The sequence below is a fragment of the Chlorella variabilis genome (assembly GCF_000147415.1).
Source record: "Chlorella variabilis unplaced genomic scaffold CHLNCscaffold_2, whole genome shotgun sequence".
Classification (NCBI taxonomy): domain Eukaryota; kingdom Viridiplantae; phylum Chlorophyta; class Trebouxiophyceae; order Chlorellales; family Chlorellaceae; genus Chlorella; species Chlorella variabilis.
This window is the reverse complement of record NW_005435086.1, coordinates 2,427,874-2,453,619: the sequence shown is the minus strand read 5'-3', so window position 1 is coordinate 2,453,619 and position 25,746 is coordinate 2,427,874. Positions and strand designations below refer to the sequence as shown.

At 64.6% G+C, this 25,746-nt stretch overlaps 8 protein-coding genes across 8 annotated transcripts; 5 read left to right on the top strand and 3 right to left on the bottom strand.

Annotated features, from left to right (window-relative positions):
* Positions 1–369: 369 nt before the first annotated feature.
* CHLNCDRAFT_138220 (hypothetical protein) lies at positions 370–2,214 on the top strand (the record flags this gene model as incomplete). The annotated part of the gene is made up of 8 exons (XM_005851583.1): positions 370–454; positions 546–665; positions 821–861; positions 1,029–1,173; positions 1,288–1,425; positions 1,553–1,728; positions 1,845–1,941; positions 2,099–2,214. 8 exons carry the CDS (start codon positions 370–372, stop codon positions 2,212–2,214), a joined length of 918 nt encoding a protein of 305 aa, XP_005851645.1.
* A 362-nt stretch (positions 2,215–2,576) lies between these two features.
* Positions 2,577–6,977, bottom strand: CHLNCDRAFT_138219 (hypothetical protein; the record flags this gene model as incomplete). The annotated part of the gene is made up of 17 exons (XM_005851275.1): positions 2,577–2,843; positions 2,982–3,520; positions 3,625–3,729; positions 3,854–3,943; positions 4,045–4,188; positions 4,305–4,404; positions 4,534–4,628; positions 4,727–4,840; positions 4,992–5,082; positions 5,238–5,402; positions 5,515–5,780; positions 5,901–5,978; positions 6,097–6,253; positions 6,337–6,452; positions 6,560–6,668; positions 6,793–6,881; positions 6,971–6,977. The coding sequence occupies 17 exons, from the start codon at positions 6,975–6,977 to the stop codon at positions 2,577–2,579; spliced, it is 2,532 nt and encodes an 843-aa protein (XP_005851337.1).
* Positions 6,978–7,469: 492 nt separating this feature from the next.
* CHLNCDRAFT_138218 (hypothetical protein) lies at positions 7,470–11,589 on the bottom strand (the record flags this gene model as incomplete). Its single annotated transcript, XM_005851274.1, has 16 exons — positions 7,470–7,725; positions 7,864–7,925; positions 8,027–8,113; positions 8,273–8,446; positions 8,563–8,696; positions 8,863–8,953; positions 9,062–9,123; positions 9,265–9,376; positions 9,501–9,734; positions 9,902–9,951; positions 10,066–10,155; positions 10,316–10,405; positions 10,542–10,716; positions 10,847–11,047; positions 11,180–11,348; positions 11,465–11,589. The coding sequence occupies 16 exons, from the start codon at positions 11,587–11,589 to the stop codon at positions 7,470–7,472; spliced, it is 2,112 nt and encodes a 703-aa protein (XP_005851336.1).
* Positions 11,590–12,120: 531 nt separating this feature from the next.
* Positions 12,121–13,290, top strand: CHLNCDRAFT_12885 (hypothetical protein; the record flags this gene model as incomplete). The annotated part of the gene is made up of 6 exons (XM_005851582.1): positions 12,121–12,222; positions 12,367–12,459; positions 12,541–12,604; positions 12,723–12,765; positions 12,909–12,977; positions 13,161–13,290. Coding segments are annotated over 6 exons (501 nt in total), but the record flags the coding sequence as incomplete, so codon positions are not given.
* A 491-nt stretch (positions 13,291–13,781) lies between these two features.
* Positions 13,782–14,782, bottom strand: CHLNCDRAFT_138216 (hypothetical protein; the record flags this gene model as incomplete). The annotated part of the gene is made up of 5 exons (XM_005851273.1): positions 13,782–13,928; positions 14,080–14,239; positions 14,325–14,387; positions 14,475–14,567; positions 14,688–14,782. The coding sequence occupies 5 exons, from the start codon at positions 14,780–14,782 to the stop codon at positions 13,782–13,784; spliced, it is 558 nt and encodes a 185-aa protein (XP_005851335.1).
* Positions 14,783–15,307: 525 nt separating this feature from the next.
* Positions 15,308–15,857, top strand: CHLNCDRAFT_50106 (hypothetical protein; the record flags this gene model as incomplete). Its single annotated transcript, XM_005851581.1, has 2 exons — positions 15,308–15,554; positions 15,685–15,857. The coding sequence occupies 2 exons, from the start codon at positions 15,308–15,310 to the stop codon at positions 15,855–15,857; spliced, it is 420 nt and encodes a 139-aa protein (XP_005851643.1).
* A 444-nt stretch (positions 15,858–16,301) lies between these two features.
* On the top strand, positions 16,302–17,332 carry CHLNCDRAFT_56806 (hypothetical protein; the record flags this gene model as incomplete). The annotated part of the gene is made up of 3 exons (XM_005851580.1): positions 16,302–16,506; positions 16,624–16,954; positions 17,119–17,332. The coding sequence occupies 3 exons, from the start codon at positions 16,302–16,304 to the stop codon at positions 17,300–17,302; spliced, it is 720 nt and encodes a 239-aa protein (XP_005851642.1). The 3' UTR covers positions 17,303–17,332.
* A 4,077-nt stretch (positions 17,333–21,409) lies between these two features.
* Positions 21,410–25,618, top strand: CHLNCDRAFT_18984 (hypothetical protein; the record flags this gene model as incomplete). The annotated part of the gene is made up of 11 exons (XM_005851579.1): positions 21,410–21,568; positions 21,640–21,729; positions 21,907–22,148; positions 22,298–22,509; positions 22,685–22,866; positions 23,069–23,302; positions 23,483–23,638; positions 23,859–24,033; positions 24,230–24,342; positions 24,499–24,690; positions 24,758–25,618. Coding segments are annotated over 11 exons (2,616 nt in total), but the record flags the coding sequence as incomplete, so codon positions are not given.
* Between the last annotated feature and the right edge of the window lie 128 nt (positions 25,619–25,746).

The window sequence follows — 25,746 nt, the reverse complement described above, 5'->3', positions numbered from 1 at the left end:
CGTGAGAGGAAAGAAAGAACCTGGCCAGCTCTGCCAGCAGATGCCCACCCTATTGCTCAAACTTCCCAAGCTCAACTCGGTTTGCACAACAGCATGAGAGCTCTCCAGGGGCGGCTGGGGCTGGCCCACCATGGGTGCAGCAGGCTGCTGGCGTCTCGAGCAGCTGGCACGCCCATGGTGATGAAAGGCGAGTTCCAGGAGCTGCAAACGAGGCGGGGGTTCTGTCCAAGGTTGGGCCTTCAAGAAGGGGGGCGCCAGAAAGCCCGGCCGCTGGCTGCCTTATCACTGCACCCACTCAACCACATCGCCACGGCCCCTGTGTGCTGTTGTGCAGCCCATGTGGAGGGGTATGGCGAGGGCGCCACCACCATGATTGTAGCAGGCAGTAGTGCCGGCCACCCCTCCTTTCGATTTGTGGTGGATGAGCCGCCCCGCCTGGGCGGCAAGGGCATTGGTGAGCTTGCATTGTGTGCTGAACTGCTTGATGTGGCAGGTGAAGTAAAGATTATAGGCGTGAGACAGTTGAGCGTTCGACGCCCCTGCAGGTCCCAACCCGCTGTCCCTGCTGCTGGGCTCGCTCGCGGGCTGCACCCAGTTCACCGCTTCTATGATCGCCAAGGAAATGAAGTTGGGCAGCGTGGGCAGTGTGGCCTGGTCGTCGGCAGGTAGAAGGCAATGCCGTCACGTGGGGTTCGCTTCCTGCTTGCCCTTGTGGAGGAAACATGCTACCATCCAGCAGCGCTTCCCACCACCAATCGGCTTTAATGCTATTTGGCTTAAATGCCCATCTGCCTGCCACGGGCCCCCTTCCCTTGCCCAGGCGAGTATGACCTGCGCGGCGTGCGCGGAAACGAGGACGGGGTGGACGCCCGCTTCACAAGCATCTCGCTGGAGGGCACCTTTGACACCCAGATCAGCCAGCAGGACCTGGACCGCATTGCGCAGCAGGCAACGAAGGGCGCCGGCTGCTTGTCGGGCCTGGGCGGCCAGGCAGCTAGCCGACCGGATTTGCCGTCTGTCGCCTGCAGGTGGACAAACGCTGCATCGTGGCAGCCACTCTGAAGGCATCAGGGCTGGACATGCGGCTGAGGATGAAGAAAGGGGTGGTGGACCACGAGTGCGAGCCCGCCTGCGCGCTGCACCAGCTGGAGGAGCAGGGAGGGGGTGCCACAGGTGAGGCGACGCTGTATGGGCATGATCGTATGGCTGTCTCGAGGCAGCAGCGACCTGGACGTTCACAACTCGCACAATCTGGCCGCCGCCTACCCCTTGCCTTGGTGTGTGCAGGCCAGGTGAAGGGGGACCCTGGTCGCGATGCCGACGCTCCTCAGTTTGCGGGCGCGGAGGGGCAGGGCAGGGCGAGTGCCCGCGGCTTTGCCAGCATGGCCCGCCGCGGGCTGCACTCCTCGGCCTCCTGGGGCCAGGGTGAGCACGGCGGCGACTATGCTTACTGGTGGCTTTTGGTGGCTGGGACCGCCCAGCAGACGGCCCAACTGGCCACACCACCCCCTTTCGACCCGTGCTTATCAGCCACCCCGCTGGCCTGCTGCAGATGGCGAGGACGTGGCGCGAGAGCACATGCAGGCAGATAAGACACCGCAGCTGCAGAAGGAGACGAGCGAGAAGGGCGCTTCTACGACCTCCGGTGGCGCCTACTCCAGCCGCGACGACCCACGCGCGCAGGCAGCCCCGCCCACGGAGGGCAAGTCCGAGAAACAAATCATACAGGTGGGCAGGTCGTGGCGACATGTGCTGTGGCATGAAAAGGCAGATGTGGGTATACGATGGATACAGCCATCAGACCAGACCTGAGCTTTGGTGCCCGCACTTGTGCATGTCTGCAGGAGCAGGACGCGGGCGCCACCGTGCACCCCCAGACCGCGGGCAGTGCTGAAGGCGGTGCGCCCATTGCGCCCAAGGCGCCATCCCCGGGATATGCAGGTGAGTGGCACTGGGTCCATGGGGAAGCTATTTGAGCAAGGTACAGCTTGAGAGCCCGGGTTTCAGTGGACTGCTGTTGCCCTCCCAGCATTCGCCTCGCCCCTGCAGCAGTGAATGGCCTCCATGCTGCCCACGGCGGGGGCCTTCACTGCTGCAGAGGTCAAGGCAGCTGGCAGGGAGACGGAGGCTGCCGAGGCTGCCGAGGATGAAAGGGAGGAGGCGGAGCTGGGCAAAGACATTGACCGCACAGACTTCCAGCCCTGGAAGGAGTAGCGCCCTGCCTGCTCGGCTGACTCCACTCCATCGCAACACGCCTGCTGCAGACCGCGCCATGCAGCAGGGGCGCGAGGGACACTCCCCGCTCGGCGACCGGCCCCACGGCACGGAGTGAAGGGGGACAGCGGCGCTGTATGCGTGTTTCTGCATTGGGTTGATGTGGAGTCTCGATGTCTTGAACCAGTGTAAATTTTCTTGCTGCGTCTAGTTCAATTGCTGCATAGCTAGCTGGGAATTGAATCAAGAAATCACAGCTCGTTTCTCTGCTTTCCCTCGTGCCTGCTACCCAGTTCTCCACGCCTCTGCCCCATGTTGGCCATGGCTGCCACGGAAGCCTGTCACACTTGATGTGACTCCTCTCAGAATGCCTCCACTGCTGCCCTGCCAAGCACGCTCTCGGCCGCGCGGCACCAGCGCCATGCCCGCTCGTTGCTGCCGCTGCCATCGCCCATGGCTGCTGCCTTCTTGGCTGCCAGGGCGCCATAGTACCACAGCTTTGGGTTGGCAGGCGATTCATGCACACTGTGAGCCGCCCCAGACAGGCGCCGGCTGAGCTGCTCCGGGGTGCAGCGCTGGGCGGCCAGCAAGGCTGCCGTGCTCGCCTCCAGCGCTGCCTCCACTGGTGCCTGCAACCCAGGCGGATGAAACATGGGTAGGCGCCACAGTTGGACATCAAGTGGCTCCAAAAACACGGCAGGGCGCTGAGCAGGAAAGATCGGCTGACACTATACCTGCTGCCTGCCAGACCCCAGCATATAGCTTACCTTGCCGGCAGGCGCCACGCCTGGCAGCTCCCTCCTGGCCACCGCCGCCGAGGCAACAAGCGGCGACTCCAGCAGTCGCAGGGCTGCCTCCGCGCTGGCGCTGCTGGCTACTCCAGGCGGGCAGGGGCGCATCAGCACGGCCGCTGCCAGGGACACCCTCAGCGCTGCATCATCGGGGCACAGATGCACCGCCTGGCTGTACTGCGCCGCTGCGCGGTCCGCCTGCTGCGCCGCCAGGCTGGCTGCCGCCTCCACGCTGCGCAAGCGAGCCAAGAAGGCAGCGCTGTCGGCGTCCATCTCCACTGCCCAGGCCTGCGCCGCGTCGAGGGCCTGGCGCAGCAGTTCCGGATCCCAAGAGGCCGCTGCCCCAGCTGCCGCAGTAATCCACAGTTCTCCCACATCCTCCAGTAGCACTTTGGCAGCCTGCAGCGCAGGCAGCTGCTGCTGCAGGTGGGCCAGCGCCCGCGCTGGCTGCCCCGCCTGGCAGTGCAGCTGCATAGACGCGCAGATGGCGCCGGCCAACAGCTTGGCGGGAGTACCTACGGGGACAAGAAAGATCATGGTGCTTGAAAGGTGGAAGGCAAGCATTGATCACCCAGTTGGGTGATGTCCCCAAGAGTCCAAGTGCCGAGCAGACGCTCACCCGCCTCGGCGGCAGACTGAGCCGCCATTTCTGCGCCGGCCAGGTCTCCGCTGGCCCGCTTGGCAGCAGCATATGCCAGCCATGCCGGAGGATGCCCGTACAGCTCTGCAACGGCATCGCGATGGAGCTTCTTGCATACGACGAAGCCCCAGGCGCCAAGCAAAAGGTGCATCATGGCTGCACCCATGTGCCCACCACCCAGGAGGACGCCTCCAGCCCATTTACCCACCTGCCGTGACCTCCAGCTCTTCATACAGCTGCACCGCTTCCTGGGTGCCGCCGCCGCGCGTCAGCGCCCTGGCCAGGTTCAGCTGGACGGCTGCACAGGAGCAGGCAGCCCAGCAGCATGAGTGCAGCTCAGTGGCTGTGCAGTACTAATCCCACTGTGCCCATGCATCTGCAGCTGGCTGCGACACGTACCAGTCTGCAGTGAGGTGCTGGTGCCCTGGATGGCATGGATGGTGGGGGGGTGCAGCATGCAAGCGTCAGGGTCACGAGCCACCAGCAGCAGCCGCAGCGCCAGCTTGTAGGATGCCACGGCAGTGGCCCAGTCGCCTCGTGCCTCTGCAGCAGGCCAGGAATGCAGGACAGGGCCTCGCTTCTGCCGGTATTGATCTTTAGTCTGCACAAACGCAGGCTTTAGATGGCTGCACAGCCCTTCATCGACAACGACGTCATACCTGAGGCCAAGCCCAGCACATTGTGCGCGGCGGGGTTCAGAGGCTGCATGTGTGCCGCCTTCTTCGCAGCCGCATACACAGGGCCCTCCAGCGCCCGGCCCTGCATATGGGACGGATCATGTGGTCAGCAGCAGGCAGCAGCGGTGAAGCAACAAAAGGTGCAAAGCCTGACTGGCAGCAACAACACACAACGCAGGTTCCAGTGCTGCGCAGCCCCAGCAGCCCTCACGGTGCGTATCGCACACTCTGCAAAGCCCAGCAGGCCGGCAGGGCCAGCACCCAAGCCGTGGGCATGCTCCGCAAAGTTGGCTTGCTCAGCGGCGCCTGCAACTCAGGAGGCACACCCCGTGATGATCAACTTTGGGTCAATGGATCGAGGATTCTGGCTGCACCCTGCTAACGTCCTGCGATCTTCCACACACCTGTGGAGCCGAGCGCCGCCACATCAGCCATGGCCTCCCAAATGACTGGCACTGCTGGCTCGTGGCTGCGTGCATGCTGCAGTGCAGACGCTGCCGGCCCGGCAGCGCCGTGCTCTGCATGGCAGCAGCGAGGGCAAAAAGCGCAGGCGAACCACGCCATCTAAATGCAATACCCCAGCGTAAGGCCTGCTCCCTGTGCCGCTGTTCCTTTGCCTCCCGGCCAGGGCGGTGCAGCGCAGCAAAGTTACCGTGCAGCGCAGCTTACCGGCATACAGGCGTGCCAGCGCCACCCAAGCGGGCACACATTTAGGGTCCAGCTGCAGCGCTCGAGACAGAGCGTACTCGCGCACCGCAGCCTGCACTTGCGGCAGGCAGGAACAGGGCAGGGGCGAGTGGATAAGCACTGGGCACTTCTTGTGCGAACTCCCGCAGGAGCATTAACAACTGCCACCCGCCTGGCATGGCGGCAGCAGCCCGGCCCGAGGCAAGGCAGGCCGGTGCTGCCCCACACCTCTGCCGCCACCGTGCCCAGTGCAGCCCACAGGTCGGCGGAAGCTCCATCCAGCTGCAGCCCAGCCCGTGCCACCCGCTCAGCTGCAGCAGTGAGCCCTGCCAGGCTGGGAGCTGGAGAGCCGCCAGCGCCAGAGCTGCCCATTGCTGGGTGGGCACGCATCAGCTGCAGCACGACAGAGACCGCCTGGGGTTGTACCAAGAGCAAGCACAGGCTAGGCACCTGCTAGGGACACCTCAGGCAACAGGTTATGAGGGCCCCAAATCTGCATCCTCACCTGCGCCTCTTGATGGTAAGCAAAGGCGGCATCCTGCCAGGCGCCCGGCTGTGTCGGGTTGAGGTGCAGCGCCTTGGCATAAGCCCTCCGCCCCTGCCGCATGGCCTCCACCCGGCGCCGCCATGCCCCCAGCTCAACCTCCACCTGCTCCCCGCCTGCTTGGGTGGCGCCGCTGCCGCTGCCAGCGCCAGCGGGGATGGTGGGGTGCTGCGGCGAGGGATTGACCGCATGGTGCAGCACCAACACGTCGCCCAGCAGCTTCCAGGCTGCAGACACGCACCGGGCTCCTCCGGCAGGTTAAACCTTGCCGACACCTTTGATTGAAGAAGCCTTGCATCCTCCCTCCCCGCCCTGGAAGCAGCATGTGCGGAAGCCAGCAAGCTCACCAGCCAGCAGTGTGCCATGCTTAGCGGTGCAGCGCAGGATGTGCCCCGCAGCCCTGGCCAGCTCGTCAGCGGCAGTACCTGCGACACAACCCAGAGGCAGTGGCTCAGCAGACATGGCGCAACGTCACACTTCACTGACACTACTCCTGCGCTCCAATCCCGGACGTGAAGTGCAGCCCACGGAGCACACGCGCACCAAGAGCGCCCTGCCGTGCATGCACGCCTGCTGCTGCCGCCAGGCTCTCCCCTGCGCCCAGCAGCGCCGACGGGTGGTCGGGCGCGATCCGCAGCGCCGCCTCGAATTGGGCACTACCTTCCGCAAAGCTGCCCAGCGCCATGTGGATTGTACCGCACTGCACGTGCCAGGACAAATGGGGGCGTGAGAAGATGGCGCAGCTGCCTTGCAGACTTTTCGGCAGAGCAGCAGCAGCAGCACCTGAATGGCGGCGTAGGGTCGGCCCGGCTGCAGCTCCAGGGCTCGCGTGTAGGCCTTGAGGGCGGCGGTGAAGCGACCCAGGTTCTGATAGCAGGATGCCAGCCCCTCCCAGGCAGCTGCAGGGTGGCCAGGCAAAGGGCGCCGAGTGCAGGAAGCATCAGGACGCCAACTGGAAGGTGGGGTGGCCTAAGCTGCTGCCACTCTGCACCTACCCCTCACTCACCGGCATCCTTGGTGTCTGTCTTGAGCGCCGTCTGGAATGCAGTCACCCCCTCCTCAAACCGCTCAGCAGCAGCGAGCAAGTAGCCGCAGCGGCGGTGTGCCCAGCGGGCCTGTGGGGCAGGGAGGCACGGGGATGGTCTATAGCTCGGCGCAAAGCTGGCAGGGAAGGGGCAACATGCCTGTAACGTGGAAGCATCTCAGGCAAGCCAGGAAGCGGCAGCGGCCAACCCTCACCTGCGGAGCGCGGCTCGCAATCTCCCGGCACAGCGTCAACGCTGTGTCGGCTTTGCCGGCAGCAACCATCATGGAACACAGGTGGTCACCTGCACCAGGGTGGCAGTGCAAGGAACTTTTTGAGACGGCTGTTGCATTTGCTGTGTTGCATTGTTGCATTCCCACTCTCCCCTGTCACTAAACATCGGGGCACAACGCTCCCTTTTTCCAGGGCTGCCTGATGCGCGCCGATGTAACAGCTGCCGCCACTGAGGGGAGCCGCCAACTGTTACATCGTGCGCTCAGCCGGACGAGCGGGGAGCATGCCTAGGGGCATGCTGAATGTGCGGCACAATGAGGGGTCAACGCGATTGGGGGTGAAGTGCAGCAAAACTCAGGGGCTGTACACAACTGAGGGGGTAGGCAAAGAGATGAAAGGCGAGAATCAGGGTCTTTGCATGGCATGTGGCCAGAATGGGCGGCCTAGTACATGAATGTGGCGTCTGGGGGGGGGGGGTAAGCGGTGAGGGAAGGAGTGCCTCTACAACTCGAGGGAAAATTCATTCTATCGACACGTGGTGGACACAACACTGGGTTCTTTGAGAAGGATTTGGAGAGGTTGGGAAGAAATGCTGGAAAACAACTGAGCTGGTGCGGCCTGGTGAAAGATTCACAACGCGGAAGAGCCGGCGGCGGGGTCAGCTGCGCACAGCAATGTCGCCGAGGGCGGCGTAGCCGGCACCGCGCGAGGCGCTGTCCTCGCCGTGCAGCGAAGCGGCGGGCTTGGTGGCGGCGGCGTGCCCCGCCTCCTCGCCGGCAAGCCCCAACACATTGTTCACCCAGCTGGGCGGCGTCTGGCCGCTACCTGCCACAGCCACGGAGGGGTCCAGAGCCAGAGCGCGCTTGTAGCACCGCATCGCCTGCTCCGCCTTGCCCTCCACCTCCTGGAAGTACCTGCACCACCACATGGGGCCCAGGGCAGCAAGGTGGGCGAGTGCGCGAGGGAGCGGCAGAGCAGGGGCGAGTGGGCGAGCAGGGAGTAGGATGCAAGCTCCCGGTACGCGGGGCCTGCTGCCGCTGCGCCAACCTCACCTGCCGAGCGCCGCAAACGCTGGCGCCTGGGCATGGCCCTCCACGGACGCCGCATCGAAGAACTGCAGCACCACCAGCACAGCCAGGCACGACACAGCTCAGCAGGGGCGGAGGTGGTGCTGGTGACGACAAACGGTACCGTACGAATAGCTGCCCTGCCCACCTGCGTGTACGCAAACTGCTTTTCCGTGCGATAACGCCCTCGCATCTTCCAGTACACCTCGCCCAGCCGGTAGTGGTGCTCCGCAAGCTGCAGCGAGCGGTGGGGAGCGGGGTGGCGGCCAGGCAGGTGAGTTGCTGAGGACCGGACGGAGCATCCAGCACAGTACAACGATGCAACACTGTCAGAAACCGCAGCGGGTGAATCCCTCCCAAGCCCACATGCTAGCCGGCCAGCCCCTCTGCCCACCTGCGAGTCGGTGACTATGCAGCCCGAGGAGGTGGCCACCTTCAGGGCGTCCTCCAGGTGCTGCCGTGCGCCCTGGATGTCCCCCTCCTGGTACAGCAGCCAGCCGTAGTCGGCATGGGCCCAGTGCTCGGCGGGGCCGCGCCCAAGCGCCGCCTTGCCCAGGATGCGCTCGTACTGCAGCAGTGCCATGCGGTACGAGCGCCGGTTGTTGAGGAAAGCTGGCAGAGGCGGGACAACCTCCGAGCGTGCAGGCTCACTCCTCTGCCGGGTCGCTGCTGCTGCCGCCCCACCTGCGCCATGGCGGCCCCCTTGTCGCCGCGCTCCAGCGCCACCAGGGCGATGCCGCGCAGCGCCTGCTGGTGGATTGATACGGGGCTGGACCCGCTCATCTCGCCAAACGCGGTCTCCCCCTCGGTCACCCAGCCTGCACCAAGGCGCGGAGGCAGGTGAGCATGGGTGGTTTCGCAACCAAAGAGCCAAGGGGGCAGCAGTACAACAACCAACAAGACAGGTCAACACGACCCCGCGAGCATCCCCGCTGCCCATCCAAGCCCTCCAACGATGGAGCGGTCCGTGACCACGCAGCGCACCTGCCAGCACTTTGAAGTGCATCTCCGCCTCATCCAGCTTGCTCATGCGGCGCAGCGCCTTGGCCACCACCAGACGCAGCGACAGCGCGACCTGCATGGGACGGAGGACCAGGGGCATCCTGAATAGCAAGGGCTGGCCAATGCGCACACTTCACGAGTGCACTCAAGAGGGCAAGTCTTATTAGCTGGCGCCACTCACGTGCGTCAGAGCCTCGTGGCCGCGCTCACGGCGGCTGTGCAGCCACCTCAGGCCGCGAACAGCTGCACAGGAAGAGCCAAGCAGGCTTGGAGCAGTCAGCAAAGAGCAGCAGGAACAGGCACGCCTGTTAAGGAACAATCCCATCGACGGTGCGAGCTCACACCAAGCCACCCGCCTGCGCTCCCGTCCCAGCCAGCCCCCACCTGTGTCGTATGCTTCTGGGTAGTGCCGGTTTTCGTACTGCAGCTCTGCCAGCGCCTTCCACCCTGTGCCGCAGTCGCTGCGGCTGTCGTCCTCCATTGCACGCTTCATCAGCTGCAGGTGCACGTGCCGGGCAGCTCACAGCATGAGCGCACTGCAATGCCTGGCAGCCAGGAGGCAGAAACTTTGCTGAGATGCAGATGCCACCAGCGCCACGCCCTCCACCCTCGCCACCCACCTGCTCAATCTGGCGTCGCAGCGCCTGCGGCACGGGCCGTGTGCCGTCGTGGCATGCGCGCCGCCGCAGCATGAGGCCCAGGCAGACCTGGGCCGTGGGGTTGCTGGGGAACTGGTGCACCATGCGGCGCGCAAAGTTTTCGAAAGCAAACAGCACCGCCTGCTGGCCGCTGCCCACGTGGCCCTCACCGCCCTCCATCACGCCGCCAGCCACGCCGCAAGAGCTGCCCACCACCTGCACCAATGCAGCGGCAGACATTGCTCAGTGGCGGCCTTTCAGCCAGCTTGCCTTTCAGCCAGCTCAGAAACCACTGAAAACACGTCCTTGACTGGGAAACAACTTCTGGCGGCTCTGCTGCTGCAGCAGCTGCTGCTGCTGCTGCTGCTTGCCTGGCCTCCGACCGGCACGTGGCCACCCTTGATCTCCTCCTCCTCCTCCAACAGCCACACAGCTGCAGGTGTGGCAGGGGGGACAATCAGTGTGTTGTGCACAAGCCTTGTCAGTAACAAAACATGCTCACAAAGCCACCCACGGCCGCAGAAGCAGTCCCCACACCAACCCTCACCTGCTTCGTAGGGCAGGGCACTGCAGCCACCCTTCCACATGCAGGTGTGGCACTCACGCAGCGCCGCCAGGCGGAAGTGCTGCCGCTCAACTGCACAAGGACACGGCGCAAGAATTCAAGCCTCAGCCAACCAAGACAACAAGGCTGCATGCACTGCCAGCGAAGAGAGCCTCGTTGCGTTCTCAGCGAAGAGAGCCTCGTTGAGTTCGGCGCCCACCCACCCCTCTGCATGCTTGGGCAGCGCACACACCTGAGCGCGGCGGCGCCGAAAAGATTTTGAGAAGGCACCTCTTCAGCCATTCTTCATGGTACTTCAAAAAGCGCTCCGCGGGAGGTGCAACTGGAACACAGGGGAGCAGCGGATGGGGTTAAGGAGTGCCACAAAAGGAGAGACAGGTCCACTATGCCCATGTCTGTGGCTGGACCACCAACAGACGAGGCAGCAACCCACTCTCCATCCCGATGCTGTCACTCACTTGAGCAGAGCTCCAGCAGCGTCTGTGTCGTGCACGCCTCCGCCGCCGCCTCCTCATCTGCTAGCGCCTGCGCCGATAGCACCTCCAGCTGCACATTGGACACGCTGCGGCCGGGGCCCGCGTCTGTCATGCGAGCCTCCACCTCCTCCACGGCCTTGGCCTCATCCAGCTTCAGCTGCACTCACAGAAAGGGGAGGCGGGCGATCAGGGTGATCCAGCCAACCATGAATGGCCAATGCAGCATTGCTGTCTGGGCACCTGCCACATGCAGACTGTCGCCAATGGCGCCTACTCCGCCCTCCCACCTGGATGTCGGCTAGGCGGCACAGCAGCTCCACCCGCGTCTCAGGCAGGGGTGCCTCCTCAGCCCCTTCGTCGTCGGCATGTGCCAGCAGCTGACGGTACTGCCGAGCCGCCTCCTGGTACCGCCCGCAGCGATTGTAGGCGTCGGCCAGGCACAGCTCATGCTGCTGGTGCGAGGGGTCCTCCTCCGGCAGCAGAGAGAGCTGCACAGGACAGCAGTTAGGGGCCGGTTGAGACAGCCTCACCCACTGCAGACCGCATCTTGAGAGGCATCCATGGCAGCAACTTCTTCCCTGCCGCCATATCATGAGCAGTAACGTGAAAAGCACACGCACCACTTTCTCGTTGGCCTCGACGGCGCCAACCGCGTTGCCAGAGGCGGCAAACAGGCGAGCCAGGCCGGTCCAGGCGGCCACGCAGTTGGGCTGCACATCTAGGGCCTTGCGGTAGGCCAGCTCCGCCTGCTGCCACTCGCCCAGTTCATGTGCGGCCCGGCCAATCAGCCTGCGCGTGAGCCAGGAGTGGCGGGAGTGACGCGGTGGCAGGGGAGGGCGGAGGCAGGCGGCCGCGTGTCGCGGTGGAGTTGGCCACCCCACCTCCCGGCCCGAATTTCGACTCACAGAAAGGCATCCACGCTCTGTTTGTCTGCCTTTAGCGCCGCCTTGCAGTGCTGCAGCGCCTCCTTGGGCTCCCCCGCGTCCAGGCAGTCCTCCGCAGCCCGCAGGCTGGCCTGGAGGTCGGCCATGCGCTGCCTGGTGTGTGCGGCGTCAGGCGGGGCCTCCGATCACGCGAATTGCTGCTCACGAGGTGGTGGTGCACCGGGTTTGAGAAGTGTGACAGCGCTTGGGGGTGCAGAAACTAGTAGCGGGGGCGGCCTCGCAGATGATGAGCAGGGTGCCGGTGCTTTTCCGTCTGGGGGCCATGCGCGCAGTGACCGCGCAGCACGGAGCAGGCTGCCGGGAGGATAGACTGAGCCATCGCATGGCCTCGGTACACTCTCTCCGACATCCGCCACCATGGGAGCGGGAGGCAGCAAGCCTGAGGACATAGCGGCTGTGGCAGCCCAGCCAGTGAACTACAAGCCTCCTCTGGGCCCGCCAAACCCGGTGAGATTCGGTGCACGCTCGATCGAATGACGATGGCAGCGTGCGGAGGTGGAACGGGCGGCTGCCATCGCCCCGGCTCTGGCGTGGCGGCGCTGCCCGCCGGCCGACGCTCGACGACCCCTGTTTGTGACGCCATGCTGGCTGACCTTGCCACTTGGATTCTGCAGGACAACCCCGTTGTCTTCTTCGATATCTCGCTGGGCAGATATGGGGACAGCACTCCCCTGGGCCGCATCGAAATCGAGCTGAAGCAGGACGTCTGCCCCAAGACGGTGCGCAGCCCACAACAAACATCCACGCAGCCGGCGGCCGTTCTGCGCCGAATTGATGACATACACCACACGAATGGAAGTTGCGGTGCTCGTTTGTCGCCTGGCCCGCTGTTGTTTAGGCAAAATCGTGTTGCATGGCTGCAGGCCGAGAACTTCTTGCAGCTCGCACAAGCCGAGCCGGGGTCTGGCTACAAGGGCAGCCGCTTCCATCGCATCATTCCATCGTTCATGGCGCAAGTAAGGTTACATCCGTATGTCTGTGCACCTGCTGGCCACCTGAGGTGCTGGGACCCCTCCGACAGGATGTTCTGAGTGCAGGGTGGTGACTTCACCGCTGACAACGGCACTGGTGGGCGCTCCATCTACGGCAGCCGCTTCCCAGGTATGCTTTTGTATCAGCAGGAGGGCCCTGATGGTGGAGAGAGCCTCCAATGCAGCATTGGGAAGCAGGCTGAGCAGCTGCTGGATGTGCTTGCCGGCCTTGTGCGCGGTCTCTGCAGATGAGAACTTTCAGCTGAAGCATCTTGGCGAAGGCGTGCTAAGGTATGCCTCGCAGTTCGACGGCATGCAGCCTGTGTGCTGCCCCATTCCTGCTTGCTGACAGCCTCTGCGCCCATGCGGGAGAAAGCCCTTGTCTTCCGGATATGCTTGGGCAGCTGGGCTGTGCCAACACCCTGCTGCTGCAGCATGGCAAACGCGGGCCCAAACACAAACGGGAGCCAGTTCTTCCTCTGCACCGCCAGCACCCCCTGGCTGTAAGCCCTGCTGCTGCTCCGACTGCTCTTACCCCCTGCATGTTCATCAACCGGTGATTCAATTCAATCACCAATTCTTTACTTTACTTTACCAATTCTTTACTTTACCAATTCTATATTTTTCCAAATGATCATTCATTTTTTTTTCATTTTTTTTTTTTCACTGCCTTGCTGCCTGTGCAGGGACCAGAAACATGTTGTGTTTGGGCAGGTGTTAAAGGGCTACAACGTGGTCAAGGCCATGGAGGCGTGCGGGTCGCGCAGCGGGGAGACCGCCCACGACGTAATGGTCTCGAACAGTGGTGTGGTCTCTGGCGGCAAGGGCGCGACCACCACCACCGCCGCGCTGCAGCAGCAGCAGGCGGCTGCGGCACCTCGCCTTGCACGGGCCTCTGCGAGGGCTGCCCCCGCCGGCACCCTGGGCCAGCTCAAGCAGCAGCGCCGCGCTGTGCTGCAGGGCAGGACCGTAGCCCCCGCCAGGCGGCCGCGGGCTGCCGTGCACGCCGCTGCTGCCGTCCCGATGCGCTGTGGCATCGCCATGCTGTGAGGCTGGAGTTTTTGTTGTCACGACATGTTTTACAAAACAATCCTGTTTGGAGAGTGTCGGCAAATTGGAAGAGCGCGTAAGAAACAAGCGGGAGGTTGGATGTACAGCTCCCACGCAAGTGTGGCAGAGCCCATGGTGGGCACATATACCTGCCACCCCTGGGAAAGAATAAGCGAGCTAGGGGTGGGGCATGGTACAGCATCTGGCAGTGTACAACAGCAAAGGACTACTCTCTTGGGGCGACTTTGAGGCGCCTTCTAGCTGCTGCTGCTGCCATCCGTGATGAAGGCTTGTCGGCGGGGGCGCGGACGCCCGTCTGGGCCGCGCACAAACCACTCCAGGAAGGGTGTGCGTGACGCAAACTGGTGCAGGCCCTCGCTCACCATCTGCACCTCGGGCCGCCGCTGCAGTAGCAAGCCCCGGGGCAGCAGGAGCGGGTAGTGTTGCTAAACCACCCATGCCAAAACAAAACCGTAAGTTTGTGAAAGCCCAGCTGCCCCCCAACCACTCTGCAACTGCCTGGCCGGCCTCCCCACCACCGGCACCCTCACTCACCAGCGAGCGCAGCAGGCTGGCCAGGAACTCGTCCAGCGTAGGCTGCCAGGTGGCAAGCCACGGCCGCAGCCCCTCCACATACAGCCGCTGCGCGCCTTCATAGCTGGTGCTTTGCAGCCACACCAGCAGCACAACCTTGACGGAATGGTAGTATGGCACCCTGTGACAGGTGCCAGCAGGCAGGGTGAGGGGGTCCCTGCTCTGCCGGATTACTGCACTGCATCGCATGAAGGCCGCCAACTCACCACTGCAGCACGCTGTCCAGCGGCCGCTCTGCTGCAGTCATGAGGCCGTAGATGCTCCAGTAGCTGCAGCCAGGCGTCCAGACAGGTGCCGGTGAGCAGACAACCTGAAGCAGGCAGGCGGCTGATGAAGCAGAGCAGCGGGCCACTCACATCAGCCACTTGTTGGCCTCCTGCGGGTTCTGCGGCCGCATCTCCACCGACTCCATTGAGCGGTACGCCGGATAGATGAGGCCCACGCAGGTGCTGCACGCAAATTTGTGGGGCGGGCATTTGCGGGTGTGTTGAAGCGGGTGCAGGGAGGCAGTGGGGCGAGCTGCTGCGCAGCAGTTGGTGGCGGGCGTGTTGCCGGCGGCGGGCGCTTACCATGCCGCCTGACCCAGCTGCCTCCCCGCGCCGTACGGCTGCAGCAGGACCTGCAGTCCCACGCTGGCCGCTGCGGGACCCAGGATGGCGCTCATAGGGAACGCAAAAGGGTGTTTGGTTGAGGAGGGTGGCGCACAGGAAGCGGGGAAGTACCGGCTGCAGCCTGTGGTTGATAAGCCTTCGCAGGACGAGCGTGGGCCTGCTAATAAGGCACCAGGTTGAGAGGCAATGCATTTCTTTGCCAGCGTGTCGGAGCTCCGCGGATTTTGCCAGAGGTTTGCTACTCGCCGCGATCAAACGAAACACGTTCATTTTCACGGGCCCGTTGTGCAGCGCCTCGAGTTCAGTGCGACAGCAAACCCCTTCTCCCGTTCCCCTGCTCTACACCCTTGCTGCCACGCCCAAGCAGCGGCATGCATGCAGCAGCAGCAGCCGTGCAGACTGCAGCGGCATGTGCAGGGCCCAGCACGCAGGGACGGCACCAGCGGCAGCGGCGCTGCCTGCCGCCACCCGCCAGCCACCGGCCCCGCTGCAGCTGCAGGGCACGTGGCATGTACATGCCAGTGCCAGACAGCTGTTGGGACCGCCACAAGCCGCGCCGCAGCTGCAGGGCACTCGGCATGTACGTGCCGTCCGACAGCTTTGGGGGCATGAGCCCGGAGCGGAGAGCCGCCCAGTCGCTGGCCACCTTTTTCACCTTTGTGGCTGCCAAAGTGGTGATGTCGCAGCTGGAGGGCATTGGGAGGAGCGACTTGGGCAGTTACAATGCCGATGCGAGCAACACCCTGCGCCGCTTCCTGCAAAATGAGCCCATGAAGGACAGCGCGGATTGGCTGGCCAGGCTGACAACGGAGAACGAGATGCTGGGTGGGTTTTGAGGGTCACATGCTCACCGCTTGCTGCTGCCTGGCTGGGCTGAATGCCAGGCACCCATGCGTTTGCATAGGTTTGTATAGACCTTGCTGCCATCGCCCGCCCTCGCCGCCTGGGCATGCAGGCATACGGATAATGGAGGTGAGGGCTGCGTATGCTAAGGAGGACTTTGAATGGGACAACCTGAAGCGGCTTGCAATAGATGGGCTGGCCGCCGACAATACGCGGCTGCTGCGCCAGCACGCCAACCATCGCTTCACTGCCATGCTAGATCGGGCGGGGGGAGATGAGCACTGACGTACTGCTGGGGGCCGCTCCCACCATTCCTTACTATACTTCTGTTGCAAATCTATCCATCATTCTCCGACATCTGATCAGACTAGACTCTCATGGCATTCCCTGTCGTGTGCATCTACTGTCGTCGCATCTGTTGCTGTGCAGTTTGCTGCCCAAAGCAGGCGCACCCCTCGCTTCGCCCCGCAAACCATGGATACTACTGTGGGTCGCCTTCACTGGAATAAATCACCTGCAGATAACGCAGGGATGCAATTTGCCATGCACCACGAGCGCTGTATGCAGACGTCACCGCCTGTGACCGTGCCGTGCCCGCTGTGCTTGACCTTGCATCACCTTTTCAACCGTTCATCGCCACAATCGCTTTTTAGCCTGATTGGATTGGCTTCTCGTTCACAGGAGCACTGTTCAGCTTGCGACACCAGATTCGGGGTTTGAACTGACGCCATGCCTCCCCGCGGCCAAACTGCCTACTTTCTGTTCAGCGAGGAGCACCGGGCAGCTGCCAAGGCGGACCTGGCGGCCCAGGATGGCGCGAAGGCAGGGGTGGCGCAGGTGGCCAAGCTGGTTGGGGCCAAATGGGCGGCGCTCAGCGATGAGGAGAAGCAGCAATACAAGGATCGGGCAGCTGCGAAGACCCGGCAGATGAAAGGTGTGTCTGCCAGGCACCAGTGCCGGGCGGCAGGCGCCGCCAGCCTGCGACAGTGGCTGCCCACCACGTATCTAAAACAAGCAACTCAAAACATTTCCCGCTTGTCAACACGTGCAGAAGAGGCGGCGGCAGCAGCGGCAGCGCAGGGACAGCAGCAGCAGAGCCCTGGTGGCGAGGGAGCAGCAGCAGGCGAGGAGCCGGCACCAGCTGCGGTTGGAGGGGGCGGCGCCGCGCCGCCACCCTTTGGCTTCCCCACCGGTGTCGTCAAGCGTATCATGATGGTGGATGACGAGGTGCAGCGTGTGAGCGCGGACGCGGTGCGGGCCATCGCCAAGGCCACCGAGCTCTTTGTGCAGCAGCTGGCGGCGCGGGCGCTGCAGCACGCGCAGGCGGGCAAGCGCAAGAACTTCAAAGAGCCGGATGTGGCGCACGTGGCAGGCAGGGACAGGTGCGCCCAGAGCGGGGGCACGAATGCTCAGCACCCTCCAGCACGTGGTTCCTGCGCAGGCAGGAACTGGCATCGGCAGCTTGCGCAAGCCGCGCAAGCTGCTGTGATGCACCCATTCTGTTGCCTGAACCGCGGGCACCAATGAAGCCTTGCCTGCCGTGCAGGCGGCTGGTGGACATGGGGCTGCGGGAGGTGCTGGAGCAGCATGGCGCGACGTCAGGGGGCGGCGGGGAGGAGGGTGAGAACGCGGCGGCACAAAAGCAGCGCAACGCCAAGCGGCAGATGCAGGAGGAGGCGGCAGCAGGCACGCGGCAGATCACCGCCTTCTTCAATTTGGAAGCCACGTGAGGTGCCCAGGCGTGTAAAAAAACAGGAGGCGGCGTTTAAACACAGCAGCAAGACACATTGCGTGCAGTAAGATATGTCTCTCAAGAAGGCGTGCAGCACATAGAGCACACAGCAGAGTCAAGTTGACTATACACAGTCGCATACAGCAGTGGACCAGGTTGGGCAGCCAGCCGCGGCAGGAAAATGGCGGGGCTTAAAACTTGAAGCAGGAAGCATCGTCCATGCCTTGGGATAGATCAATAAATGTCGGTGCCTGGCTCACGACTGGCCTGCCAGCAGAGCGCCGATCAGCAGCAGCACCGCCGCACCACCCGCCAGCAGCGCCACAGGCGGGCCGTCATCGCTGCTCGCACTCGCCGCCGCTGGCTTGGGCGGGTTCAGGTTCACCGCCTCCGGGTTGGTCTCTGCCAGCTTCTCGATCCGCTTGCGGTCAATGTTCTCACGGATGGTCCTGCGGCAACAGACAGCGACACAAGAAGCACCACAGAGTGTGCAGCTGCAAGCTATACTACCGGCAACAAGACGGCGATGCAAAACCAAGCATCGCTGCGGTCCCTCCTAATACCACTCTCGCCCGCCGGCCATGCATCCTTGCAAGTCCCTGCAGAGAGCCGCACATGTGCAGCACAGGACCCAGCAGCGCCACCCACCGGAACTGCCGCTGCGGCGGGCGTGCGCAAGGCACCACCCTGAGAAGTCTAGGGGCCTGCTCCGTTAACCCCATCTGCTTCCTTCCAGATGTCTCCCACTGCGGTGCCACGCCCTGGCGAGGCTGCACAAGGGACTGCATTGCGTTCCGGCACCTCTGTCCCTCGCCTGCTGTCTGTTTCCGGGCTGGATCCCGCTGCTGTCGACTCAGAGGGGCCGAGGGAACGGGTGGCAGAGCAACGGAGAGCTGGGGAAGCTGAAATGGCCAGCTAAGCTTCGCGGGTGGCGAGGAAGAAGGTGGGACCCGCCATCACGCATTTGCCCTCATCGGCCGGCGTTAAAGCTCATCATTTTGCCGCTTGCTCTTGCAATCGCGGCGAGGGCGCCTCTTCTCAGCGGGAGGTCCACCCCCATTGCAAGCGATTCTGCTCTCCCCCGGCCACCTCCCGCTGCCTTAGCAGCTCCACCCACGGCGTGGAGCTGTATGAACGGCTGCAGCAGTGGCGGTGTGGCGCAAATGCAGACCATGTCGCTGGCGGCGGGGCGGGCACTGGGGCGGCACCTGTGCGGGCGTCTCGGCCCGCGCCTGCTGCCTGCAGCAGCGCCACGGTGCAGGCCCCCGGTGCGCAGCATAGCGACTTCAGCCGCCCCACCAGTGGCCGCCGAGACAAGCAGCAGCACCGCGGCAAACAAGCCGGGCGAGGCAGCTACGGCGCGGCGGCAGCGCGTGCTGTCGGGAGTGCAGCCCACCGGCAGCCTGCACCTGGGAAATTACCTGGGGGCCATCCGCAACTGGGTGAAGCTGCAGGAAGAGTATGGTGAGCCGCTTCACTGGGGATTTGGACCGACAGCGGGGGATGGCGTGCAGGTGTGGGCAAACCCCGGCTGCTGCCGGTGGCCCACTGCTGCCACCCCCAAAACCTGCCACCCCTTCTCCCTTCCCACTTTTGCTGCACTCTTGGCCTGCAGATACTTTCTTCTGTGTGGTGGACCTGCACGCCATCACGCTGCCGCACGATCCCAAGGCGCTGCTGCAGTCCACCCACAGCAGTGCGGCGCTGTATGTGGCCTGCGGCATTGACCCCTCCAAGGCCTCCATCTTTGTGCAGTCCCACGTTCCAGCCCACACCGAGCTGACCTGGATGCTAAGGTTCGTGCATGTAGCACAATGCATGCAGCTGCGCCGCAGCAGGCGGGGGCAGGCAGGAAGAGCAGAGAGCCCAGACCGAGCCGTCTTGCGATTTTTGCTGCAGCTGCATCACGCCCATCGGCTGGCTGCGCAAGATGATTCAGTTCAAGGAGAAGAGCAAGAAGGCGGGGGCTGAGGAGGTAGGCACCGGGCTGCTCACCTACCCCGGGGTCAATGGCCTCAGACATCCTGTTGTACCAGGTGCGAGGGTGGCGCAGGATGAGGGGAGGGGACAGCGCAGGAAACCTAAGCCTGGTGGGCTGCCAGCAATGTTATAAGGCTTGGCAGCCGCCTGCGGCAGCACACCCACACACACCACCCCTGGGCTGCAGACCGACCTGGTGCCTGTGGGCGAGGACCAGCGGCAGCACCTGGAGCTGGCACGCGACATTGCGGAGCGCAGCAACCACCTGTTTGGCGGCAAGAAGGCCAAGAAGATGGGCTGCAAGCAGACCCGCCTCTTCAAGTGGGTGCCGGATGGCCAGCGTGCCGTTTCAGGTCTTCTGTCTCATTCGCTGCACTCGCAGCATGAGCAGCATGAAACCGTAAAGCGCACTTCGGCTGTGCCTGTGCCTGAACTCTGCTGCCCCACATTCCCGGCGCAGGATGCCTGAGGCGCTCATCCCACCCGCTGGCGCGCGCGTCATGTCGCTCCAGGACGGCACCAGCAAGATGAGCAAGAGCGCGGAGAGCGACCTGTCCCGCATCAACCTGCTCGACCCGCCAGATCTCATCGTGCAGAAGGTCAAGGTGGGTGGCGCATGTGTGGGTGCGTGTGGTATTGGGCTCAAGCATCATTTTTGCTGTGGAGTACCGGGCAAAGAGCACCCTGCGCCAGCCGTACTGAGAACCCTGCTGTACAAACTACCGCGCTGTGCTATAGCGCGCCAAGACGGACGCGTTTGAGGGTCTGGAGTGGGACAACCCGGAGCGCCCAGAGGCCCGCAACCTGCTCACCATCTACCAGTGTGTCACAGGTGTGGCTGCCTCTGCTTGTTTGTTTGGTGCAACACCATGCAAATGATATCCCGGCATGCTGGAACCCTCTGGAACAGTGCAAATGGGTGCTGCCAGCAAACGGACGCGCTTTTCCCTTCAGTTGCTCACCCCATCATTTCCAACGGGCATATGTACAGGTCTGAGCCGTGCGGAGGTGTTGGCTGAGGTGGGCGGCATGCGGTGGGGCGACTTCAAGCCGCGGCTAGCAGACGCGGTGGTGGCGCACCTGCAGCCCATCCAGCAGCGATATGCGGAGGTCATGGAGGATGAGGGCGCGCTCGACGCCATATTGGCGCAGGTGAGCACAGGAGTGTGGAGTAGGGCTGAGGCTGAGCCGGGGGCTGCCCTCCCATTCATGGCACTCCAGCGCAGCAAACCAGCCCGCTCGTTCGTGTCATGTCGCTGGCATGCCGTGAGTTAGCTCCTGCCTGTCGTTTCACCTTGCTTCCTGATCTCCTCTTGCCATAATGCAGGGCGCAGACCAGGCGTCAGAGCAGGCATACGCCACGCTGGACAACGTGCGGCAGGCCATGGGCTTTGGCACTGTTGTGACGGGCCGGCGGCGGTGAGGGCAGGACTGACTCGGCCATTGTCTATCATTGGAATTGACCTTCATTTCGTTTTCAGTATCTCTTATAGCCTGCTGCATCAATGTAACCCGCAGCGCCCACCAGTGTGCAGCCGACCGCAGTGTTGTGGGAGTGCATTGTCGCCTGGAGCAGCAGCACGCGTGCAGACGGCCTTATAGGTTGCTTGCTGTGCAATATTGGTGGCTGAAAGTGTGGTAGCGGCAATGGGCAGGAGCAGAGCCTTCGTGATGCAGGCCACGGCGGGGCGTGACCTGGCGGGTGGCGGGAAGAGCAAACAGGCGCGCTCCTGCCTGTCGCGCACTGTGGATCGCGTAGCGCCCGCCTGGGCCTTTAACAGCAAGCCGGCAAAATGACGCTGCGGCTGAGGTGCGTTGGGCCAGCTCTCCTCACGGCTGGGTGATCGGCGGGGCTGGCAGGTTGCCGACCTGACCAGCTTGCTTGACGAGGCACAGGCAGCCTGAGCGATCGAGGGGTCCAGGCCGTGCAGCGGCGGTCAAAGGGAGGCCTGCACACGCGGGCCAGCGCAGCCCTGCACCCTGCTTGCTGTGGCCAAGGCACATCAGGCCCGCGCCGCCCAGGGATCGCCGACGCAACGGGGAGGGGGCTGGGCCGCCGCCCCACCCGCTGCTGCTGCCACCTGCCGCTCACAGCTGCATATGTGCCTTGGGTGCGCGCGGTTGCAGGGACCTCATCAAGCAGGTCCGCCAGTGCAAAACAGCAGCAGAGGAGCGCGATGTGGTTGCCAAAGAGAGTGCCGCGCTGAGGCAGGCATTCAAGGAGCAGGACGGCACCTACCGTCACAGGCAAGGCGCAATCGCTGGGCAGCAGAGGACAACTGCAGTCCTCGAATGTGCTGCCGCCAGCCGCCCACACGCCGCTGCCTGCCCTTCACCTGCAGGAATGTGGCTAAGCTGATGTATATCCACATGCTGGGCTACCCCACCCACTTTGGCCAGATGGAGACGCTCAAGCTCATCGCCTCAAATGGCTTCCCCGAGAAGGTGGGCAGGCCCTGGGTTGCTTGTGCCCGGGCGCACCCGCATCAGCATCAAAGTCGCCATGCCTGCACACCAGGCAGGCCCACATGCATGCAACGCTGCACGCGGCGCTTCCGTGCCTGTTTGGTTGCACACCACCCACGACTCCCCGCCCTCGCCGGCTCCCTCATGCTCCTGCAGCGTGTCGGCTACCTGGGCCTCATGATCCTGCTGGATGAGCGCCAGGAGGTGCTGATGCTGGTGACCAACAGCCTGAAGAATGACATGAACAGCCGCAACCAGTACACGGTGGGGCTGGCGCTGTGCGCGCTGGGCAACATCTGCTCCGCCGAGATGGCTCGCGACCTGGGGCCAGAGGTGGAGCGCCTGCTGGTGTCGCAGAACCCCTACCTGCGCAAGAAGGCCGCGCTGTGCGCCAGCAGGTGCGGTGGTCACGCAGCTGGGGGCCAGAGGCGGGGGTATGGCTGATGTGGGGCCCAGGACGGGCCATGGTCGGGGAATGTGCACTGATGGGCTGCTGATTGTATGTGTGGCTGCTCTCCACCTGCCCACATCGCTCCCTGTCATGCAGGGTGCTGCGCAAGGTGCCCGACATGCTGGAGAGCTTCCTGGAGAAGGCGCCGCGGCTGCTGGAGGACCGCAGCCACTCGGTGCTGCTGGCGGGGGTGACGCTCATGCTGGACATCTGCGCCCAGGAGCCGGCAGCGGTGGAGGCGTACCGCACGCACGTCCCGCTGCTGTGCCGCGTGCTGCGCAGCCTCATCATGGGCGGCTTTGCGCCAGGTGCGCTGCGACGCGGCACCGCCTGTGGCGGCACGATCTGTCTGGGCTGTCTGGCACGGAGGCGCCACCCGCCCAAAGCCGCGTCGACATCTGGCCTCTCGACTGGCCGCTCGTGTCGCTGCTGGCCCTGCCTGATCCGGCCTGCCCCCCAGCTGGCGCCGCCCCGCCCCTGCAGACTACGACGTGAGCGACATCAACGACCCCTTCCTGCAAGTGGCCATCCTGCGCCTGCTGCGCGTGCTGGGCCGCGGCAGCGCCGAGGCCTCTGACGCCATGAGCGACGTGCTGGCCCAGGTGGCCACCAACACGGAGAGCGCGCGCAACCCGGGGAACGCCATCCTCTACGAGTGTGTGCAGGTGGGGGGGCCAGGGCTGGGCTGGGGGAGGGTGTAGCGAGCACCGCAGGGGGTGAGGGCCCAGGCAGGATGGTGTCGAGAAGGGATTGCAGCCGCAAGGCCCCAGCTAGCGCCCGCCGTTGGCTGCCACGATGATCCCACCTGCCCCGGCTCCTGGCCCCCGCTGCCCACCCTGCCGTCCTCCCCCTCCTTCCACTCCCCAGACCATCATGGCGGTGGAGAGCATCGGCGGGCTGCGCGTGCTGGCCGTCAACATCCTGGGCCGCTTCCTGGCCAACAAGGACAACAACATACGCTACGTGGCGCTCAACACGCTGGCGCGGGTGGTGGGGGTGGACGCGGCGGCGGTGCAGCGCCACCGCGCCACCATCGTGGAGTGCGTCAAGGATGCAGACATCTCCATACGGAGGCGCGCGCTGGAGCTGGTGTACGCGCTGGTGGGTGGGGCGCTGGGTGCTGCCCGGGTGGGGCGGGGCGGGGCGGCGTTTCTGTGCATTGGGTGGGAGCTTTTGGTGTGGTGGGGCCTTGCTGCCAGCGCACACACGCGTCCACCCATCCCTCCCAGCCTGCCTGCTGATGCCCCTCCCCGCTCCTTGCCCCCCGCTCCTTGCCCGCAGGTGAGCGAGGGCAACATCCGCACCCTGGCCCGCGAGCTGCTGGACTACCTGGATGTGTGCGACACCGAGTTCAAGCCGGACCTGGCCAACAAGGTGTGCCAGCTGGTGCAGCGCTACGCCCCCGACAAGCGCTGGTACATCGACTCGCTGCTGCAGGTGAGCTTTGGGGAGGCGGCGGGGTGTGTTGTGTTGTGGGGTGTGGGCGTGCTGCTGTGCGTGGGATTGGGGGGCTCTGATTCCAGGGCCTGTGAGAAGCTGGTGGGATGGGACGAGTGAAATTGTGAGAAACAGGTGGGTGGGCAGGAAATTGCTTGCTTTGTAGCACAGGCCCCAAGCCTCGGTGCCTGTCTGCCTCCCCCGCCCCCGCTGCCCGCAGGTGCTGGTGCAGGCGGGCGCGTACGTCAAGGACGACGCCTGCCGCGCCCTCATCCTGCTGGTGGTCAACGCCAGCCAGCTGCACGGCTACGCGGTACGCGCCTCGTACCGCGCACTGGCCGGCAGCCTAGACAAGGCGCAGCCCTCGCTGCTCATGGTGGCCACCTGGTGCCTAGGTGGGCGGCCCGGCGGCTGGTGGCTGGGCGGGCAGGTGCAGCGGGGGCAAGGGAGCCACCCGGGAGCCTGGGAGCGTCCCAGCTGCATGGGTGGAATGGATGTGCCCGGCTGCTGTTGCACACGCCGGAAACGCATGGTGCCAGTGTTGCTGACATGCCGCGCGGCCCCGCCTGTGCCTTCACTCCCTCCCCCCAGGCGAGTACGGCGAGCTGCTGGTGGGGCCCGAGGGCAGCAAGGTGCTGGAGGGCGAGCAGCCGGTCAGCGCCAGCGAGGCAGACGTGGTGGGCCTGCTGGAGGCGGTGGTGCAGGTGGGTGAAGGGCCCGCCCATCTGCCACCTGGTGCCCTGCCATGTGCGCTGGCGGCCTGCCATTCGCGAGGAGGCGCGCAGTATCCCTGATGGACTCCTGGCTGCTGCCGCCCCCTGCCCCTCACCCTCTCCCCACGTCCCGCCCACCTCCTGCAGCTGCCCAGCGCCAGCTTGGCGGTGCGGGAGTACGCGCTGACGGCGCTGGCCAAGCTGGTGCCCCGCTTCCCCGGCAGCGCAGAGCGCATCAAGGCCATGGTGGCCGCCTACCGGCAGAGCAGCCAGCTGGAGGTGCAGACGCGGAGTGTGGAGTACAGCCGCCTGTTCAACTACCCAGCCATCGAGCCGCAGGTGGGCGGTGCAGGCTGACCGGGCCCTGCTGCGGCATGCCCTGGCCTGCCGTGGGTGCCGCGTCGAGTTGACGTGCGCTCATCTGGCATGCCAGGGGCAGCCACTCTTTGGCGTGCAAGAAGCGCGCATGCATCATCCACCACCATTCTCAGTGGCCGGCTGCACCCACGCCCTGGGGCCTTCCTTCTTCGCGCCGCAGGTGCTGGAGCACATGCCGCCGCTGGAGGAGTCTGCGTATGATGCCAGCCTGGAGCCCAGCGAGGCCTCGGCAGCAGCCAGCGCAGCAGCAGCCAGCACCGCCAGCGCAGCAGCAGACCTGGCGGCGCTGCTGGGGCTGGATGCAGGGCTGGCGGCCACGGGTGCGGCCCCCGCAGCAGCTCCACCTGCCAGCCAGACCAGCGCCGTCAACGCACTGTCCGATCTGCTGGCTGGCGACCTGCTTGGGGGCGGCGGCGGCGTCGCGCCCGCCCCGGCAGCGCCCGCCCCAGCAGCAGCGGCGCCGCCGGCAGCCACGGCAGACCCAGTGGCGGGCCTGTTTGGCGGGCCTGCGGCGGCGGCGCCTGCGGCGGCCGCGGTGCAGACCATCACCGCCTTTGCCAAGGGCCCGCTCACCGTCACCTTCCGCCTCGAAAAGCAGCCCGGCAGCCCCGCCACGACCGACATCCTGGCCACCTACAGCAACAGCGGCGGCGCGCCCCTGGAGAGCTTCACGCTGCAGGCGGCGGTGCCCAAGGCGATGCAGCTGCGGCTGGAGCCCGCCAGCGCCACCTCGGTGCCGCCGCACAGCGCGGGCGGCGTGAGCCAGCGGCTGCACGTCACCAACAGCCTGCACAAGGCGCTGGTCATGCGCCTGCGCATCAACTACAGCCTGGGCGGGCAGCAGGTGCTGGAGCAGGCAGAGGTGTCCACCTTCCCGCCCGGCTTCTAGTCGGGGCGCCACCCAGCCTTGCGACTGCTCCTCTTCTGCTGCTCCTAGCTTTTGCTCTGCTTCTCAATACTTACAAAAAGTGATGGGGACATCAGCAGCTTGCAGTTATAGGCAGGAAACGTAAGGGA